The sequence below is a fragment of the Lolium rigidum genome, chromosome 7 (genome assembly GCF_022539505.1).
Source record: "Lolium rigidum isolate FL_2022 chromosome 7, APGP_CSIRO_Lrig_0.1, whole genome shotgun sequence".
Taxonomy (NCBI): Eukaryota; Viridiplantae; Streptophyta; class Magnoliopsida; order Poales; family Poaceae; genus Lolium; species Lolium rigidum.
In genome coordinates this window covers 290,064,312-290,086,856 of record NC_061514.1, presented here as the reverse complement: position 1 = coordinate 290,086,856, position 22,545 = coordinate 290,064,312, and the positions used below count along the sequence as shown (strand labels likewise).

The 22,545-nt window shown below is 39.3% G+C and overlaps 1 protein-coding gene and 1 pseudogene across 1 annotated transcript; both read left to right on the top strand.

The window, feature by feature from the left end:
• The first annotated feature begins 204 nt into the window (after positions 1-204).
• LOC124672971 lies at positions 205-700 on the top strand (annotated as a pseudogene).
• Positions 701-4,323: 3,623 nt separating this feature from the next.
• LOC124672970 (two-component response regulator ORR42-like) lies at positions 4,324-4,821 on the top strand. The gene is made up of 2 exons (XM_047209116.1): positions 4,324-4,536; positions 4,630-4,821. The coding sequence occupies exons 1-2, from the start codon at positions 4,324-4,326 to the stop codon at positions 4,819-4,821; spliced, it is 405 nt and encodes a 134-aa protein (XP_047065072.1).
• Positions 4,822-22,545: the final 17,724 nt, after the last annotated feature.

Here is a 22,545-nt window from a genome sequence, read left to right as displayed (position 1 = left end):
GATTATTTTTAAGAATTATTTCTTATGATTTTGCAACTAAACTTGCTCACTTGATATTCATGCACAATGTTTCGGGATACTAAATTTGATTACGACTTTTTTGTTTATTTTTATTGAGAATACCCTATAACTATCACCTTAGATGCATTTCATGGATCGGAAATAACAAATATATGTATTCTTTTGTAGTTTGTTTAGCCGATCATGACATCCTACGTTGAAGGATCCTCGGTTAAGGCACTTATTGTTGAGGATTCGGCTCGTTGAGACCATGATTCTCTCCGCCATGCTGCGTAAATTCCACCGCGAGATTACTAAGGCTAAGAATGGGAAAGAAGCAAGGCAAATGTTCCTCGAGGGGAAGAAGTTTGACATTATTTTTTGTGACAAGGAGATGCCCGTAATGTCTGGGCCTGAGGTATTAGTTTTCCATTTCTTCCATGTGAAAAAATAGCTATTTATTTTTGCTGAATAGTTTGCTTGAAAATGTACTTCTTGTGTTATTTGGCAGGCAATTGAGAAGATCCGTGCTTTGGGAGAAATTCATGTTAAGATTGTTGGAGTATCAGTTGGCGATAATGCCGAAGAGGAGTTCATGAGGGTCGGCGCTGATGAATTTCTGCCCAAACCAATGGAGCTTGATGTTGTCGGGGCTATAATTCAAGAGATCATCAAGAAGAAGAATAACGACACTGTCTAAACCTAGCCAAGTGTCCTAGATAAATAGAGGGAATAATATGTTGAGCTCATATATGTATGAGCATGCCTGCATTTTCGTATTTCTCTAGTTTTATCGTAATGTCGTCTTATTTCAAAAATCATGTTAAAGATTGTCTTTAGCAAGAAGGACAAGGGAGGCTACCAATAATTAGATTGTATCCATGTAATATGTATCTCCTTCAATTTGAATGCATTAACTTTGGATTACTTGTGATGTGTAAGGTTCCTAGAAATCTACAAAAAAAAACTCAATGGAATTGGAACTAAATTTGGGATCTAGCTCGTTGGGGTCTCCTCCCTCATGTAGAACCAGAACTTTTGCCAATCCGCCCACGCCTTCTTCGGCATATCAAAGTCGATGAAAGATTCACCGACATTCACCTAGAAGGTGATTTTGCCGACGATGACTAGAGACCTCTTCAGCTTCTTGCGTGACATTTGCTCGTGGAAGATTGTTAGCTAGAGGGGGAAGTACGGCAGGCTTCCTAGATAGCACTTGTGTTCATCTGAACCCAATAAAATGAGTCAAAACTTCATTGTATAATATGTGATATTACTAATTATTGGAAGATTATAGATCAACACCAACAGTTGAACCCAATGAATTTTGCCTCTAGCTCGCCCCTGTCGCAGAGGGTCACAAAATAGGCTGATTTCTAAAGGATTGGTGTTTCCATATCCAATATTTGGATGTTATAGAAGGCAACATCCAAATCTAATGGGCCCACCGTATATCCATTATCCCACTACGCACGAGAATCGAGGAAACACCTCGGTCAACGCGCATGGATCAGTCATTTCCTAACTGACCGCGCAAATATATATAGGGTGGGCTCATTATGTCACGTCCCGTCAATCGAGCTGCCGCGATGCCATGTCACCGATGATTTCATCGAGGTTATTGGCTCCCCGTGACGAAACATTCTAATAAAATTGACATATGAATGAATCTATTACTTTCGGCTACTCGACTTGAGTCTACGCACGGTTGCAAACATCCGTCGCTAGAATCGGGGGCTACTCTCATCGGGAGCACTGGACGTGCACCCGATAAAATAGTGAAAGAAATAATAATCAGATGAATTCAAAAGAGAACAGACCCGAAGGTTCTAGAAAAATCCAGGATCAAGCCCGAGGACTTGATTCTGTGTAGGGTAACGTTGTTTTGCCATCGGCAGTTAACCAACATCGATTTATCGAGTAAGGCTGGGCTCGTTGCTTTTATCCCTTTTGTACAACCAAAATTGCATGACTTCACATCCGAAGTCTTAGAAGACCCGATATAATAAAAGTATCTGATGATAAAGGAAGCTCAGAACGCGTCAACAGATAACTCTTCGAGTAGTACAACTTGAGTCTACGCACGGTTGCAAACATCCGTCCCTAGTCTCGGGGGATACTCCCATCAGGAGCGCTGGACGCACACCCGATATCAATAAATTTCGACCTCATAGCAAATGAGAAGATTCAATTTTATTCGACTGATAAAGATATTCGGATGAAGGCAATTGTAGTCCCTGCCCGAAGCTTTGGTTCGGCTAGTTACTCGAGGGCTACTGATGTGGGCATTACCCTTCGGTACCCGAAAATATTTTACCTCCCCTGGCCCAACTAGGGTGAAGATTTCCAAGACCAAGGTGGGCCCATACGTCGATACCAATGAAGGAGACCTACCAGGAGATGGATTCTTGATGGACAAGGCAAGAAGGTGTCAATAAAAGAAAGATTAGATTAGATCTGAATGTAACCTAGTCGAGTTCGGATAGGACTCTCGGGACCTGACCTCCTATATAAAGGCCAGGAGGGGGCCTGCCGAACAAGAGAACAACAATAGATAGAACCACCACAACTTGGAGCACAAATTATAGAATCCTTGCCTCTCTGTGAGTCGGCCATAGCAGCCTATAGGCTACCACATTGTAACCCGATATATTCGATAAATCAAGATTAGACAAGTAGCAAGTAAGGGTTTTACCTCATCGAGGGCCCCGAACCTGGGTAAATCTCTCTCCCCGTTTGGTATCTGATGTCTCGTGCTACCCTGCAGGATTCCGTCAACCCTAAACCACTCATGGTGGGCATTGCCGAGGAGCTCCCTCGTTAACCCCATTGTAACTCTCTAATGAATACATATAAGCAGGAAGTAAGCCTTTTACTCTCCGGAGAGGTTGGACGTGGGTAAACCCAGGTCTTCGTGCAATCTTGTAGCACTTGTCGTGGTCATATGTACGACATAATTAGTTATCTCTTAGCACCTTTAGTGGTAGCATATATACAATATGTTAAATTCATCTTTGTTTATGTTGATTAAGCCTCTGTGCGTATATTTCGGTGAAATTATAGATGTGAGATTAAGATAATCTAACGATGGAGCAAACTAATATGCGATCGATCTGGAATACACCAGATGCAATATATTCTTAATTGTCGTTTGATATCTATCATGGGCACATTCATACTAAGGTTTTGTTGCCATACTTGAACTAATCACCACAATAACAGGTGAACAACCATTTATGTTATTGATGGCAAAACAATAAATGATTTATAATTCCATTTTGATATCTAGCAACGATAGCATGTGAAGCCATACATATTTATACATACTGTGATCTTCTGCGGTGCAATAATCAGCGATTTAATAAGATATACATCTGTGAGCAGTATCGGGAAATACGAAAAATATATGTATCATTTATAACAAAAGATATTGGCAATATCAACATTAGTTCTCCATTTTGTATTTCCATGTGAAACGGTGGAGATATTTGCACGCGAGAACGAACATAATTTTCAAATGAATGGCTGAGATCGGCCAGCCTTGGGGTGGTGCTCCTCTCGTTTCTCTCTATAAATACCTAGGCGTAGAGGCGTACACGGCACACAACACCAAAGCCTGAAGCAACAAGATAAAAAAAGCGCCAACTACATTTCCTTTGACCTCGTTTGCCAAAAGCTCTAGCAAGCTTTGAGGTCCCTATTTTTTCTCTTTGTTTTTGCCTTGCAATCATCATCATGTATTAGTTTATTTTGTTATGCCTGCATAGAAGAGATTGTTAGAGGTGCAACCATGCATATGCACCCATATGTTGTATTTTTCATCGTTTCTTTCCTATGATGCGGTCTTCCTTACGACGTTTTTGGTTCTACTTATTGCAGAAAAGAACATGACAAGTTATTCATGTGTAGAACAATGTTCTCTTTGTCTTTTAATATTATTTTTTGACTTTTTTCTTATCCTATTATATGCAAATATAGATTTTCTGGTCTTCCCGTCCTGAGTAATAATAAATTTTGCACACGTCTTGCAATAGCAACATCTAATTATTTGAGCTTCCTACCAGATCTAGCATATATTTCCATCAACTGATATGTACTTGAAGTGCATGCTTAACTTCTAGATTATTTTTAAGAATTATTTCTTATGATTTTGCAACTAAACTTGCTCACTGGATATTCATGCACAACGTTTCGGATACTAATTTTGATTATGATTTTTTTGTTTATTTTTATTGAGAATACCCTGTAACTATCACCTTAGATGCATTGCATGGATCGGACATAACAAATATATGTATTCTTTTGTAGTTTGTTTAGCCGATCATGACATCCTACGTTGAAGGATCGCCGGTTAAGGCACTTATTGTTGAGGATTCGGCTGTTGAGACCATGATTCTCTCCGCCATGCTGCGTAAATTCAACTGCGAGATTACTACGGCTAAGAATGGGAAAGAAGCAGTGCAAATGTTCCTCGAGGGGAAGAAGTTTGAAATTATTTTTTGTGACAAGGACATGCCCGTAATGTCTGGGCCTGAGGTATTAGTTTTCCGTTTCTTCCATGTGGAAAAATAGCTATTTATTTTTGCTGAATAGTTTGCTTGAAAATGTACTTCTTGTGTTATTTGGTAGGCAATTGAGAAGATCCGTGCTTTGGGAGAAATTCATGTGAAGATTGTTGGAGTATCGGTTGGCGATAATGCCCAAGAGGCGTTCATGAGGGTCGGCGCTGATGAATTTCTGCCCAAACCAATGGAGCTTGATGTTGTCGGGGCTATAATTCAAGAGATCATCAAGAAGAAGAAGAATAACGACACTGTCTAATCCTAGCCAAGTGTCCTAGATAAATAGAGGGAATAATATGTTGAGCTCATATATGTATGAGCATGCCTGCATTTTCGTATTTCTCTAGTTTTATCGTATTGTCGTCTTATTTCAAAAATCATGTTAAAGATTGTCTTTAGCAAGAAGGACAAGGGAGGCTACCAATAATTAGATTGTATCCATGTAATATGTATCTCCTTCAATTTGAATGCATTAACTTTGGATTACATGTTATGTGTAAGGTTCCTAGAAATCTACAAAAAAACTCAATGGATTTGGAATTAAATTAGGGATCTAGTTCGTTGGGGTCTCCTCCCTCTTGGAGAACCAGAGCTTTTGCCAATCCGCCCACGCCTTCTTCGGCATCTCAAAGTCGACGAATGATTCGCCGGCATTCACCTAGGAGGTGATGCTGCTGACGACGACTAGAGACCTCTTCAGCTTCTTGCGCGACACTCGCTCGTGGAAGATTGTTAGATAGAGGGGGAAGTACAGCGGGCATCCTAGATAGCACTCGTAGAGTAGTGGCGGAGCTGCCATGCAACAATTGGGTTCATCTGAACCCAATAAAATCAGTTAAAACTTCATTGTATTATGTAACATCCCAAAAATTTCCTAATTTTGGAATGTTAAAATTATTAAATTAATTTGATTGAATTGTTTGATTGAAATTATGAATGAAAATAAATTTTGATGACATGTTTGGATTTTATTTTTCAACCTTTCTTTAAAATATAATTTTTTATACGAGTGGATTAGCATGACTATCCAACTTGTTGAATTTGAGTGGCATATAAAATCTTCATCCAACCATACATGTATTATTAATGAGAGGGAATAAAATGACTTTCCCAATTATGGTGGATTATTATTCTAATGTCCTGATTGATTTCTATGTCTTTTATATTTGAATTCGTGGAATCTTCTAAATGTTTCTACCGCCTATTTCAAGAGAGATGATAATATGACTTCATCATTATTAGTGTTGGATTCGCTTTATATTTTAAATCTCATTTAAAAATGATTTATTGTATTTCATGTATGTTTGCGTTTGTTTAAATTGATTGATCGATGGATATAACTAAACGCTAAATCTAATTTTGGAAATAATGCATAAATAGCCATATAGGCCAAAATGCATAAATTTAATTTTGTACACATTGGACAGGAAATATGATTATAATTATTTTAGATTACTATTTTTAAATTATTAAAATTTAATAATTTCGTTTGATCCAATTTAAAGTTAGAAACATTTATATAAGAGAAAAAGATTAAAAAGAAGAAAAAGGGAGAAGAACAACCGGATCAGACTTACCAAGTCAATCCAGCTCTACACCTGCACGCCTTCCGCGCACGGCCGCATGGGTCTAGGACGGCCTAGCCAGGCAGCAGCAGCGGAGGCCAGCTCTCATTTTCCATTTCGTTATTTTTTCTCTCTTTTTTTTATCAACGCTGTCAGTTGGGACCCACGTATCGTATCGTCTTCAACCTCCTGGTGAGTTCCACACGAACACGCAGCTCCCGAACCGACTCCAATCGCCAGAAATTTGTTCCGATTCTGTTCGAATTCGTGACCCCTACGCCACGAAATCTCTTCAATATAAACTCCCGCATCATCCCCTCTCTTTTTTTCGCAAAAATCCCAAATCCTACACCACCGGGAACTCGATTCCGATCTCGCCGAAGTTTCACCGCTTGGAACTTGAAGTCGAGGTTCCAGGACCTCCCGACCTCCTCTTTTCTCTCTGAGCTTCATGAATCGATCGACCATACCCTCCTAATTTCTTTTCCCTTCCGCAGAACCACGAGAACATGCAGACAAGGCCGCCGGACTTTCGCCGGACTTTGTCGCTCCTGGCCGGAGATACACGCAGTTCGGAACGAGGAGGATCGCTGACAAGGACGGAAAGAAGCAGCGATCGTCGTCACCTTGGTAGAGCCCGGAGGTCACCACATCGACGTCGGTATCCACGCCCGATCACCCCGTCCGTCTCCGTCGTCCACCACCACTGGTAACACCACGGATCCCATCGTAGGATGTACTGTATAATAACACTGAACCGGTACGAGCAGTCCTGGCACGTTTATTATTTTTCAGTGCGATGATCCAATCGATCAGTTCCAGAGTGCTAGCTCCCTCTCCGACCAAAACTTTAGAATTTTATATCTTGAAATCTAGATGTCCGTTTTAGATTTTATTTCTTGCGTTGAATTCGTAATTAAAGGATCTATCTAATGGTACTAGCTTTTCTAATTATAGAATTAATCAAATCTGCAAGTTTTAAATTTGTTTTGAATCTCGTTTTGGCAATCTCTAGTTTTGTATCGATTAAATCCCTGCGGTTAGTATTAGAAAATAATGTTGAGTTTGAATCGCATCACTTCGCGCAACATCGGAGCAGCGGCCGCCATGACGTCAACTAAAGGTTGAAGACTTCACAGATAGGAGCATCCGGAGTCTTCAGATGTAGACCCAACGAAGAGTTCTAAATCCCGAAAAAAAAATTAAAACTTTGGAAAATCATATTTAAATAATTATTATTCCTGATTGAATTTAGGAAGTTTTAACCTTAATTTGAACATATTTGAAGTTATATATATTCTATTAAATTAATTCTTTTTGCAAATTGATCCTTATGAACATATCTAATATTTGGAACCAACATAACTACTGTAAGACGAAATAAATATATAATTCGGAAATACATTTGTACACCCACGCATGGGTGTGGGTGTTTTCATCACCATCCATTTATTTCTCGAGATTCGTGTCCACCATGGTAGGTGAAAAGCTTCCTTTCTCTCTCCTCCTTTTATCCGAATCTCAAAGCACAATGGACGGTGACGGAAACACCCACACCCATGCGTGGGTGTACAAAATCCATTCTCTAATTTAATGTTATTTTGTATTTTCTTTGTTTTACATGATTGTGTTTTATTTGGCTCTTTATTTGCAATGGTTGTTTATTGCGTGTAATTTTTCTATGCGTTAGATTTATTCGGAGTGCGCGAGAACTTCACGAGGAAGAACTCATCATCAAATATTACTAAGGCAAGTTACACCTTTGTTCAAATTTTTGTCCCAAGTTTTCTATGCATGTCTCTTTTCCTTCAAATGAATAGTATGCATGTGTAGGATGTTTTGGTAGATTTCTTGGTAAATATTTTACAAGTTCGCGTGCTATTTTGTAGATTGCCATGAGTAGAAATATTACTTAGAAATATTTCCACTTGATATGATGGCCATAGGAATCCCTAAATTTTTCTAAGTGCTATGCTTATGCTACGTAAATATCAAAAGGGGTTCGAAACAAGATAATTTTCTAAGTACTTGAGCTCTGTTTATGAGCGCAACTATTCTCCCAAAATCCTCCTTCAAAATAAAACTAAGTTTTCTTCTGGGCGGAATGGTTTTGACGGGACAACGAGTGTGGAGATTGGTGGAGGACTGCCGCCCGAGATCAAAGAAGTCCGCCACGTTCCGGATGTCGGAAGCTTCCAAATGCAACCACAATACAATATGGGCTCTGTCTTGGCTAAGTACTTAGTGGGAAACCTCACCTGGGTATCGCCATTGGGAGGTATTTTGGGCACGGGCGGATCCGGAAGGTGGAGGGGCTACTAAGGAAAAGCTTCGTCGTGACCTCGTCCTGGCCTTAATGATGATGAAGAATTTTGGCAAAAAGGCTTGGTTGTGAATTGTGGGTAAAGAGCGCAACCTCTCGAGAGTGTTAACTGATCGATCAGCCGTGTCCACGGTAAAAGGACAATTTGAGCATCTGAAGGATGGAGCCTCTGAAGGATTTCCTCTCTCTTTTTCAAAGGAATTTTCAAAACCCTATGTCGTGTGTAATATCGTTCATAGGTGGGTTTTTGGGGCCTTGGTGTGTAATATCCAAGTGCTCGGGACTTGGTGTGTCATATCCAAGTGTTAGGTTGATTTGGACACTTGGTGTGTAATATCCATGTGCTCCACTCGGCCAATATTACTTTATCAAAATTTTGCAAAGTAGGGTAAAAGATTTTCTCTCTTTACTAAGTAAAAATTGGCTTTACGCAAATAAAACTCAAGCCTCCTCTTGTCTGCCTTGCATGTAGATATAGGCCTTTTCTCTTCTGGTGTAATTTGCCATACATTCAAAGTATTGACCACTCTCGTGGCTGCAACCTTTCATGTTGCAGGTTATTCGACGACTTGTGAGAATGCGTAGGTCGCGAGTCTACACTCAACCAGCCTGTGGCATTGATGGGACTCCCAAGATGTTATTTCGTTTTCCGTTGTATTGAGCTAGCCTTTGGCTATGCAAGTTGTAATTATTTGTACTCTGGATTATTCGAATCGTGTAATAAAGACTTGTGTTTTACATGATTATTCATCGACTGTGAGTGCTAGCTAATGATCCAGGGACTAGCATGTTTAATCACAGGGACTTTGGATCCTACCAGATCCGAGGTCGCTACATATTAATATGTGATATTGCTAATTATTGGAAGATTATAGATCAACACCAAGAGCTGAACCCAATGAATTTTGCCTCTAGCTTTGCCCCTGTTGCGGAGGGTCACGAAATAGGCTGATTTCTGAAGGATTTGTGTTTCCATATCCAATATTTGGATGTTGTAGAAGGCAAGGAGGCACTAGAGGAAATACGAGGTGTGGAAGGAAAGGTCGCGCTCGATGAAGCTTAGGAAAATAATGAACTCACCGTTTTCTGGTAGGGGCACTTCTGTGGTGACCCGGCATACCACTGCATGGTGTAGTATGCAAGTCTGATATAACACCAATGAAACACCGTTCCACTCGTATTATATCGCTCAGAGTGGTACAACAGAAACATATGCGGGTCCAAGGCATGTCTATAGAATTACAACACGGACTTTTTACAAAAGATCCACACAGCCTCCTACTTTACAATGAGGTAAAACTGCAAATAAACTCCAGAAGAACGACTCGTGATCTAATCTTATCACGGACTCTATTTATAGAGTATTTGACTAGCTAAAGAGGCTATGACTAGATTCTAGCTAAATAGGAGCTAGGTTTAGGAAGCTAGTTCCCTTCTACTACTTAATCTAGGTTTTCTCCATGGTAGTTGTGGTGTTTGACTCTTCCGGCAGGTTCCTGTCCCCTTGAAGTATTTGTAGACTCCTCGGTCTTCGAGTTGCACGGTAGATCCTCCTTCGATGCCTCCATATCTAAGCAGGGGATTTAAGAGTGGGATGAGTACGAGCGTACTCAACAAGTTCATTATAGGAAAGAGGTGTTTAATGCACTAGCTACAACATTAGACCAGAAAGTCTAATACCAATGCAGGTTTTCATAACCATTTGTTCAAAAGGTTGCTTTTATTCAGAAGAACTATGTCCGTCAGCCTTCACCGGTTTACTAGAACTTCATGGAGTTCCTTTCCGGCAGCGTTCGCAGTTCCATATCCCGGAACAGGGAGTGACAGGTCACGATTCATTACACTCTGCAGAGGTGTGTTGCTTTACCCATAAGAGATCTTAACCTTGGTGCCAACCGGGGGCGACCCGTCCACACTTCCTTTGGTGTGAGGCCCGGTATAAGGTCATAGCCAATCATATTCCTCCGCTACCTCATACACCCACCCTTTGATGCAAACTCCGACCCTGGGTCCTCGCCGGTGCTCTTATACCAATTAAGGACGGCCCCCGACCACGACAACAGTTCAGGTCTCTACCATGAACTCCTTCGCCGGCAGCTGCAACCCATCATAGACCGCAATAACCGTGGGGACTTCATCGGGACCCCCACCCTACCACTTGTCCTCTCTTGGATCAAGGGTACCACTTGTCCTCTCTTGGATCAAGGGTCTACGGTAAAGCGCATCCGTTGATGTACAAGAGGTGGAAATACAATTGACTATTCCGTCCCACTCCACATCTTATGGTTAACACGGGTATTACGGCACAAGAATCACTGGACGACATTTGTTGTTTAATCCTAGATGGATATAAACCCTTGCAATGGAACCTCCACCATATCAACACAATCCATGGTTCCATTGCCCACCACATAGTCATATTCATAGTTATGAAAATAGTGGTTTTGCTTTTTATGCAATAGTGATAAACATAGTACTTTGCAAGTAATTTGGTAAAAATACTCAAATGACATGAGCAAGCGATGAACTTGCCTTTCTTGTCTGCAAGATTATGCAGGCAAGGTCTTCGATACGCAATAACTCCAAATTCTGAAATAGCATCATCGTCCGGTAAGGACGATGTTTAAAAGATTGGCAAGGATGCAATAATGCATAAGTATGAGATGCAATCGCTCTAAGCGTGACCTAACCCCGATGATTTAGGATTAGTGAGTTTAAATGATTTGTTTAGGGTGGGTTGCACTTTTAGAGTGATTCACAAACAAGGTTCTTATTCAGGTGTGATTACTTGGTATCATAAATAGGTAGATAATAAAGCATATATAGTAATCAATGAGCATACAAGGAATGATAATTGGCATAATGTTAACATGTAAAGAACAGTTGTCAGTTTCAGTATTATATGGCATGGTTAATGATTGATTATCATATACTTTAGAAGAATAACTTTTGAATAACATGTTCTTAGATAAAGAACAAGTATGGTAATTAGGTTGGTGGGGTTCTATGGTTAAGTATGGTTCCCATTAGCTCTTGAGTAGATATTAGATGGATCCAAACAATGTTGGATTCATCAACACCTAGGGCTTGTAAGGTTGAGTTAAGATTAGGCATCTTGATTAATTTGTTATAAATAGTTGCTATCAAGGTTGGTTTACCTTGTTGATGATAGCTGGCTATTGGCTATAGGTTCTATTAGGCGAGGATTGATGATGATTCCTTATTTTCTTCAAAAGAAGAACTTTTAAAGAACATACTTCTTAAATAATAAGAAGTATCTCAATTAAGGTTGAGGTTGTCTAGGGTTTGCTATTGGATCTACTAAGTAAAGATTGGTTAGTTTCTAAATAGGATGATTCATAATTGGGAAGTACTTGTAGGGTTTAGTGGAGTATTAACTTATAAAGTGAGTTGCTACAAAATAGTGCTATTTTAGTTGATCACCATGGTTACATAAAATAATGGGGTTTAAGGTTGATGACATGGAATTAAAAGTTAAGGTTTATAATTACTTGATCATATAAGGCCAACTCAACTAGTACATGAAATGATAACCTTATTGGCAAAAGGAACATGTATAATTCTAATAAGGCATAGACATGCATTTCATTTATTTTGTAGAGTTTATAAGTAGAATATAAACATGATTTTGATTGGTTTATTAAAGGTTCTAGAATTGGTTGTTTAGGATAAGACAATCACTATCAATATCCTGTTAGGGTTTAGGATTTTAAATAGTGGTTGAAATAAGGATAAATCTTTTAATTCCTTTCTAGGTTTTGGAATTATATGTTGAAGTAATGATCAATTAGGGTTTTCATGTTATTAAACATAACCATAAAGAAACAATTGTTGTATTATATGAAATTTTCATACAAAGTAATACTTACTATTTTCTTGATGTGAAAATAGAAACAAGAAAATTATATATTTTTAGTATTTAGGTATTAATAGTTTAAGATGTAAAATTGGTCCTCTAAAGTTTAGAGGAAAATTCATATTATTGTTCTTTTAATTTTAAAGTGTTTGTTTTATATTATTATTATAGAGTATTTTTCTGATACTCACTTTTATTTATTGGTTGTTATTTAATTAATTTTTTAAATGGTAAATTATTCTTTATTTCTTTTGAAAGATTTGGCTAGAGGTAGTGGGTCAGTAGTGCATTAGTGGTACACACCCATGTATACACACGTCTGAAGCTTTGGGATCAATAGCAGCACAAACGCGTATACGGACGGACGATAGGCGAAATTAGTTTGGGCTCAGACCAAAGTGTGCACACACGCAAGACGCAACCCAGCCTTCACGCGCACACGCACACGCACACGCACACGCAAGTGACACTTCTCTCGATCCCCTTTTCTTTGCGATGCCGACGAGGCTGCTCCGGCCAACCGCCGGCCAACTCCGGCGCTGCCGCTCGCTGGCGCTGCTTCGCCACCATCTCATCCTTCTCCTCTATCAAATACCCCTCGCCGAGACGCCCCTGCCACACACGTTCACCCTCAAGGCTAACCCTAGTCCGCCTTCAATTCCGGTCGTCGTCGGCCGATTTCGGCGCCGCCGCAGGTCGGTGAACCTCGGGCTCGTCCTCTCCTTCACAGCGCCGCCTCCCTACACCTGCTTGCGCCCCTGCGGCTAACCCTAGCTGCGGGTTGGCATGGTCACCGTCGGCCGCTATCGACCGCGGCGCCTCCGGCTGCTCCCCTCCGTCGACACGAACACTTTTACATCGACTACGCCTCTTCATCGTTTTACCTCAACCATCTCCAGAACCCCAGCTTGACCTGGCCATGCTCGGCCCCTCGTTGGCGAGATTGCTACAGTGACATTTTAATGGCGTTTGTGTGGTTGTGATGGTGTTATGTGGTGGTGTTGGTGCTGCTGGTGAGGTTGAACTCCTCGCCAACGCCAGCGGAATGATGCTGCAATGCAACCCTGGCGTCATCTCCTGTCGGTACTGTTGCCGATGTTGCTGCTACCATTCCGCTACATTAACCTCAACGCCGGTGCCTCGTCGTGGCGCCCTGGTGAGCTAGTTTTATCCCTCCCCGCCTATGGTCATATGAGTACCTTAAGTGTTGCGGATATGCTACTCGCTGAATAAGCTGCTTGGTATACTCTATATGGCGCCTAACGCTATCGATTATCGCAAATGGTTGGTGATTCATGTGCTTATGAATCTCCTGCTAAATAATCTAGTGCTCCTAATGATTGGTATGGCTATTGTGCATCCTAAAATGTCTCAATTTGGATGGTTTGCTTGCTCATCCCTGACATGATGGTTTGCTGCTATCGTAAAACTGACGAAAAGATGTATTATTTACTTGATGGCTTTGCTTGGTGAGATTATATTAATGCTCATGATTGTTGCAGCTGCTGCAAATTATCACTCATTTTAGTTGTCCTGGTTCCTCTATTTGATGATCCGACTCAAGTGGTCGGGCAGTAATAGTGTTACTGGATTCAGTTAAAATGTTTACTGAACTTTTGGTTCAGGTTGATAATTAGCTTTCTATCTGCACATTGGGTTGGACTAGCATATTATGCTGGTAATTCTTGATAGTGATTGAGCCATTTAAATGAGATGGGAAATTATTTCCACATATCTATATGAGCTGGCTATTGCTTGGCTGATGATTTATAGGATCTGATTGATTGATCATGTGCCTACATGGTCCTAGAAAAGTTTATGTTGGTGGTGTGCAAATTGTCGAGATGCACTCAGTAGATAGATCTGAGGCTTATAGATGGAGGCTTCATTTGCTGGCTAGCTTGTGCTTAACTGATGATCTTGTAGCTCTGTTTTAATGTCTTTTCTAGCTTTGCATAAATGCCCAAGTGATGTCTAGTTATCATATCTATCATGTGGTGCCTCAAATGAGTGTGCACATAATATAGATATGTTGGATTAGAATCTTGTGCTGTAGGTGCTTATGTAGAGTAGAGAAATAGGCATTGATCATAGCTGTATGATCGGATGATGCCAAATGTCCAACCCAAGCTACCGATGTTGCTTGAGTGACTTTTAATGGACAGATACACGCTTGCTTTAGCCGATGATGCAAAGGCTGAGGCTTAAATCTTGATAAGAACAGAAACTAAAATATGTGATTTAAATTCTCTGTGATGATTTTGCGTAGCACCTCTATGCAAGACTGAGAGAAATCCCTCCCAAAACCTTTCTTTGTGTTTCTTGATATTTTCTGTATTTCCTAGCTCCTGGATCATCACCCCAAGTGTTGTTGATCTTGAGCTTGCCTAGCTACTACCTCTCTTTTTCTTACTGCGCCTGATATGATGTTAACAACAGATGGTATTATTTAGTGGTTGCTGAATCACCTTATGTTGTTGAGAAGCTTGGTCTTCTGGATTCTGAACTATCCTGCTTCTTGTGGCATGCCTGCACCTCCTCGCTGCTTCTGCTTCTTCCTAGGATATATCTGATGATTCCAGTGATTTATCTGGTGGATTTGTTCTTGTTGATGATTGGTGGAGTGAATGATCTCTTGATATCCTACTGATATGTTCTTGAGGTTCTTGCTTTTCTAATGGATTGGTGGGTTCAAGTATTGCTAGATGAGTTGCTGCTTATATGCTGCTGCGCAGCACATATGGGCTTGACAACACATAGCTGCATGTGATGACTGTGCTGCCTGTAGTGACATCATTTGATTGTACAAGTTCCCAGGTTGGCATGCTTTTCCTCTAGTGCAAGGCACGACTGTGTCCTTGCTTATCCAAACAAATATCTCTCCTTGCCTCTCCATGTGAACTGGACTATTATATGGTTGCCTATTGAGACATGGCCGATCGATATTGTGATGTGGCTTTAAGACAATTCGATTAGGTCATATTGACTTCTCCATGTCAATATTGATTCACTAAAACAACTTTGTGGCTTTTAGAGGATCCTAGCTATATTAGATGGAATAAAAATGGTTGCCTTGTCGCCTCAAATAGTAAATAAATTATTGTTGCCTTTTGATATGGGTCAAATAGTGTTGCTCTAGTCCCTGGTTGCCTTCTCAATTACTTGGTTTTGGATGATAATGCCTTGTTGATGCCGAATTCCGATTTATTCCATCTAATCACAATTTGGGTATCAAGATTAATTCTTGACTCCCATTAGCCGATTTCCAACATTAAAATGCCTCATCACGGATGATGGCAACATTTTAATATTCAACCAACCATTTCCTTTTTCTTTGTTATTTGTTTTGCAGGTAAAGAATAAGAAGATTGGGAGAGATTTGGAAGATGAAGATTTAGTTTAGGATTTCCTCTTTATTACTTTTGTAATCTTCTATTTCTTTTGGATCTTGTAAATTATTGAATTTATGATAATTGTAATAAGGTTTAAGATATCTATCTATTTTGAATTATCAAATTTGTTAACTTTTACATATTGTATTTCATATTGTTATTTGGAATTCAAATTTAATTCAATTTCTTATTTGAATTCATATTATTCAAATTTGTTCTCCCAAAAACACATGAATTCACAAAGGTCATGTCGAAATTTGTCGCACTCACATCGATGACTAACTCAATTCCACCAATGCAAGAGAAACCTCGATCCCTTTGATAGTTTTTAAACAAATGCGCGAAAATTCCCCGGATTTTCTATGCATGAATGCAATGCACACATCTGTTTCCTCTCTTTTTTGTAACCCTAAATCCTGGGATATTACAGTCTCTCCCCCTTAAACTAAACTTCGTCCTCGAAGTTTGAACTCTCTCACGTTTCGGAGTGTGGTTCTAACTTGTGCAGACTACAAATTTTCTTGAACTCCGTGTGATCTTACTGGATATAATTGAATATATCCCTTATCCAAGTTCTGTCTGGAATCCAATAGTGCCTGTCATTAAACAACTATTACTTCCTTCACTTCCATGATTTCTTCCAATATTATAAGCTTCTTTCCTTTCTCATTGAAGATTCAATAATTGAGACAACTTCTTCTGGTGCTGATAGTCTTAACCAATGACTAAGTTAATAACCTTTACTAGTTGGTAAAAATAGGTCTTTGTTTTCCCTTACTACCAAAAGTGCAATAATGGTACTTGGTAAGGTACTTACCATGGAAATGATCTTGATGGTTTATTTCCCTAGGAATGGATTAGACTCATTTAGTCTATCCAATCATGGTTTATTGTTAATACCTAAAACTATTTTGGTTTCTTTAGGTTCCATGAAAGGAATCTTTCAAATAGACTTTAGTTTTGGTAGGGTCAATCTCCTTCGATCTTCTTGAGCTATATTTGGTCTTCAGTATTTCCTTCATCCAACTTCATTACCCTTAGTTTACTTGAGCTCCCGTACTTCTGAGTAATTATTACTCACTTTCTCAAGTTATAGTCCAATTCTTACTTCCTCGAGGTATGAACCTCGGCTTCTGGTCGGACATCCTTCTGAAAGTATTATTCAATAGTCTTATGAGAATAAGATCGAACTTCCTCTCAGTTCAGACCTTCTTCTTTTATCTTGCTTAAAGTATTGAGTCATTGTACAACCAACTCAATCTTTACTCTACCCCTTAGACTTTTCTTATGGTCTTCAACTCCTTTTCTTCTAACCATTGGACTTATGGTTAGAATATTGATCTAGGTCTAGCTTATGGTTTATACTTTTCTAAAAGTCTTGTGAAGAATCTTTGTGGTGTATCCACTCAATTGTGGACATCCAATGTGAATCCTTCAACTAAATGATTATAGATCTAGCTATTTGGCTGACAAATTTTTTTATTTGTTCACAAACTTTTGTTACAAATAATTAAATCGTGGACTATTTGTAATACCAACCGATACCAGTCTGTGGTTATTATACCAACTGTGGCTATTTGATATCTAAAAATGGATTCTATTATAGGTTCCGATCAACTCGGACGAGACATCTTCTCGCTTTATCTCGCAGTATTGATCCTATAGCAATTGTGATCTTCTGATAACAACTATGGTCTTCTTATATCTTATATGGGTTCATAAGTCATCTTTCTTTCTTCGAGGGTTTATTGTTGCAAGAAAACCACTAGCTGACACTATGATTATAGTATCATAAGTGATTTCCCATGCATTCCCTCTTCTCTGTTGACTATGGATCTGCTTCAGCTTCACCATAATCACCAGATTTCTCACCTTCATGCATCTTATGTACTAAAGTACTCCTCTCATGAGGTTAAGCATGATTATATATGAGTACTTGCTTCAAAATATTGTGCTTACTTCCCACAATTTTGCTTCATAATTCTGAAGAACCTTCATCTTGTCTTTAAGATCTTCAGAGTTCGTCACTTCCTCACACGTTTACCATTACCCTCTAGATCTATAGCATCAAGTAAGGACTTGATATTGCAACATGCATTTGCATACCAAAGTCAAACTTCATGTATGGATCTAGTCAAACAATGAAAATCCAATAAAATCCAAGAAGATTCAGCTTTGTGCTAATAATACACACCATCATAAGCCTGAATATAATAGTTGAGTAAGACATCTCTAAACATCAGGCTCTGATGTGTAGTATATAACACCACATAGGGTATGTTTATATCGTGATACTTAGCACGAATAAGTGGATTTCTACTATTTGTCTCAACGTTTACCTTAATTGCACATTTGCAATGAGATAAACTTGAAACAAAGTGGTTTGGGATGGTTCAAGTTAATCTAGTTTTGTTTGGAGGTACTATCAAAGTATTATACCATCTATAAGTGCTACCGAGGACTACTTTGTATGATACCACTAGTTCTAATATGGTTACTGGAACACATATTTATTAGGATATAGTTCCTATACTTCTAAGCTTTTCTACCATAAGCATATAGCCATGATGTGCTTGGCACACTTCCCATATTTTTGGAACACAATTCTTGCACTACTGTTTATCACTTGGCTTTTTATTGTACTCCTCCTAAATACATTAGATGTTCATCACATCATGATCCTCAGATGAATCATATATGATTACTACCTCTAATCTGTAAGGAGTCATGTTTTATTTCTATTTCTCTTCCTTACTTTCCATGATTGACTCATCATGGTCTATACTACCTTAAATAACTATAGTTATTACTTACTATCAATTGTTTCACAAGTTTGGATAGATTTTACTTACCCATTACTTGTCTGGATCTACATCTTCTATTATGATATCTTAATGATTATCATCACTTGATATTACTTCTAGTACAGGTCTGAGTAATTCTTATTTAATTATATCATGTGTTGGTACACATCTTCCAATAGGATATCTTCCTTATGGTTGTATCCTCTCTTTGGACTACCATGTATTGTATACCAACTGTGATCTACCCCTCTATTGTTTAAGGACTTCATGGTATACTATATGTTTGGGATTAGTTAACTAACTTTACTTAATAAAGATAGTAAAGAAAGGTTGACTTAAGTGTGTCAGGATTATTCTCAAGTGAATATCCATCACAAGTCATAAGAAGTATTTGGTTTACCTAGGACAACTTCCTATAGACACTACCAATCCTATAGGTCTCCTTTAAAGGTTTTAATCCTAGGGTCAAAGCATTTGCTCGATACCAAGCTGTGGTGACCCGGCATACCACTGCATGGTGTAGTATGCAAGTCTGATATAACACCAATGAAACACCGTTCCACTCGTATTATATCGCTCAGAGTGGTACAACAGAAACATATGCGGGTCCAAGGCATGTCTATAGAATTACAACACAGACTTTTTACAAAAGATCCACACAGCCTCCTACTTTACAATGAGGTAAAACTGCAAATAAACTCCAGAAGAACGACTCGTGATCTAATCTTATCACGGACTCTATTTATAGAGTATTTGACTAGCTAAAGAGGCTATGACTAGATTCTAGCTAAATAGGAGCTAGGTTTAGGAAGCTAGTTCCCTTCTACTACTTAATCTAGGTTTTCTCCATGGTAGTTGTGGTGTTTGACTCTTCCGGCGGGTTCCTGTCCCCTTGAAGTATTTGTAGACTCCTCGGTCTTCGAGTTGCACGGTAGATCCTCCTTCGATGCCTCCATATCTAAGCAGGGGATTTAAGAGTGGGATGAGTACGAGCGTACTCAACAAGTTCATTATAGGAAAGAGGTGTTTAATGCACTAGCTACAACATTAGACCAGAAAGTCTAATACCAATGCAGGTTTTCATAACCATTTGTTCAAAAGGTTGCTTTTATTCAGAAGAACTATGTCCGTCGGCCTTCACCGGTTTACTAGAACTTCATGGAGTTCCTTTCCGGCAGCGTTCGCAGCTCCATATCCCGGAACAGGGAGTGACAGGTCACGATTCATTACACTCTGCAGAGGTGTGTTGCTTTACCCATAAGAGATCTTAACCTTGGTGCCAACCGGGGGCGACCCGTCCACACTTCCTTTGGTGTGAGGCCCGGTATAAGGTCATAGCCAATCATATTCCTCCGCTACCTCATACACCCACCCTTTGATGCAAACTCCGACCCCGGGTCCTCGCCGGTGCTCTTATACCAATTAAGGACGGCCCCGACCACGACAACGAGTTCGGGTCTCTACCATGAACTCCTTCGCCGGCAGCTGCAACCCATCATAGACCGCAATAACCGTGGGGACTTCATCGGGACCCCCACCCTACCACTTGTCCTCTCTTGGATCAAGGGTACCACTTGTCCTCTCTTGGATCAAGGGTCTACGGTAAAGCGCATCCGTTGATGTACAAGAGGTGGAAATACAATTGACTATTCCGTCCCACTCCGGATCTTATGGTTAACACGGGTATTACGGCACAAGAATCATCGGACGACATTTGTTGTTTAATCCTAGATGGATATAAACCCTTGCAATGGAACCTCCACCATATCAACACAATCCATGGTTCCATTGCCCACCACATAGTCATATTCATAGTTATGAAAATAGTGGTTTTGCTTTTTATGCAATAGTGATAAACATAGTACTTTGCAAGTAATTTGGTAAAAATACTCAAATGACATGAGCAAGCGATGAACTTGCCTTTCTTGTCCGCAAGATTATGCGAGGCAAGGTCTTCGATACGCAATAACTCCAAATTCTGAAATAGCATCATCGTCCGTAGGGACGATGTTTAAAAGATTGGCAAGGATGCAATAATGCATAAGTATGAGATGCAATCGCTCTAAGCGTGACCTAACCCCGATGATTTAGGATTAGTGAGTTTAAATGATTTGTTTAGGGTGGGTTGCACTTTTAGAGTGATTCACAAACAAGGTTCTTATTCAGGTGTGATTACTTGGTATCATAAATAGGTAGATAATAAAGCATATATAGTAATCAATGAGCATACAAGGAATGATAATTGGCATAATGTTAACATGTAAAGAACAGTTGTCAGTTTCAGTATTATATGGCATGGTTAATGATTGATTATCATATACTTTAGAAGAATAACTTTTGAATAACATGTTCTTAGATAAAGAACAAGTATGGTAATTAGGTTGGTGGGGTTCTATGGTTAAGTATGGTTCCCATTAGCTCTTGAGTAGATATTAGATGGATCCAAACAATGTTGGATTCATCAACACCTAGGGCTTGTAAGGTTGAGTTAAGATTAGGCATCTTGATTAATTTGTTATAAATAGTTGCTATCAAGGTTGGTTTACCTTGTTGATGATAGCTGGCTATTGGCTATAGGTTCTATTAGGCAGGATTGATGATGATTCCTTATTTTCTTCAAAAGAAGAACTTTTAAAGAACATACTTCTTAAATAATAAGAAGTATCTCAATTAAGGTTGAGGTTGTCTAGGGTTTGCTATTGGATCTACTAAGTAAAGATTGGTTAGTTTCTAAATAGGATGATTCATAATTGGGAAGTACTTGTAGGGTTTAGTGGAGTATTAACTTATAAAGTGAGTTGCTACAAAATAGTGCTATTTTAGTTGATCACCATGGTTACATAAAATAATGGGGTTTAAGGTTGATGACATGGAATTAAAAGTTAAGGTTTATAATTACTTGATCATATAAGGCCAACTCAACTAGTACATGAAATGATAACCTTATTGGCAAAAGGAACATGTATAATTCTAATAAGGCATAGACATGCATTTCATTTATTTTGTAGAGTTTATAAGTAGAATATAAACATGATTTTGATTGGTTTATTAAAGGTTCTAGAATTGGTTGTTTAGGATAAGACAATCACTATCAATATCCTGTTAGGGTTTAGGATTTTAAATAGTGGTTGAAATAAGGATAAATCTTTTAATTCCTTTCTAGGTTTTGGAATTATATGTTGAAGTAATGATCAATTAGGGTTTTCATGTTATTAAACATAACCATAAAGAAACAATTGTTGTATTATATGAAATTTTCATACAAAGTAATACTTACTATTTTCTTGATGTGAAAATAGAAACAAGAAAATTATATATTTTTAGTATTTAGGTATTAATAGTTTAAGATGTAAAATTGGTCCTCTAAAGTTTAGAGGAAAATTCATATTATTGTTCTTTTAATTTTAAAGTGTTTGTTTTATATTATTATTATAGAGTATTTTTCTGATACTCACTTTTATTTATTGGTTGTTATTTAATTAATTTTTTAAATGGTAAATTATTCTTTATTTCTTTTGAAAGATTTGGCTAGAGGTAGTGGGTCGAGTAGTGCATTAGTGGTACACACCCATGTATACACACGTCCGAAGCTTTGGGATCAATAGCAGCACAAGCGCGTATACGGACTGGACGATAGGCGAAATTAGTTTGGGCTCAGACCAAAGTGTGCACACACGCAAGACGCAACCCAGCCTTCACGCGCACACGCACACGCACACGCACACGCAAGTGACACTTCTCTCGATCCCCTTTTCTTTGCGATGCCGACGAGGCTGCTCCGGCCAACCGCCGGCCAACTCCGGCGCTGCCGCTCGCTGGCGCTGCTTCGCCACCATCTCATCCTTCTCCTCTATCAAATACCCCTCGCCGAGACGCCCCGCCACACACGTTCACCCTCAAGGCTAACCCTAGTCCGCCTTCAATTCCGGTCGTCGTCGGCCGATTTCGCGCGCCGCCGCGGGTCGGTGAACCTCGGGCTCGTCCTCTCCTTCACAGCGCCGCCTCCCTACACCTGCTTGCGC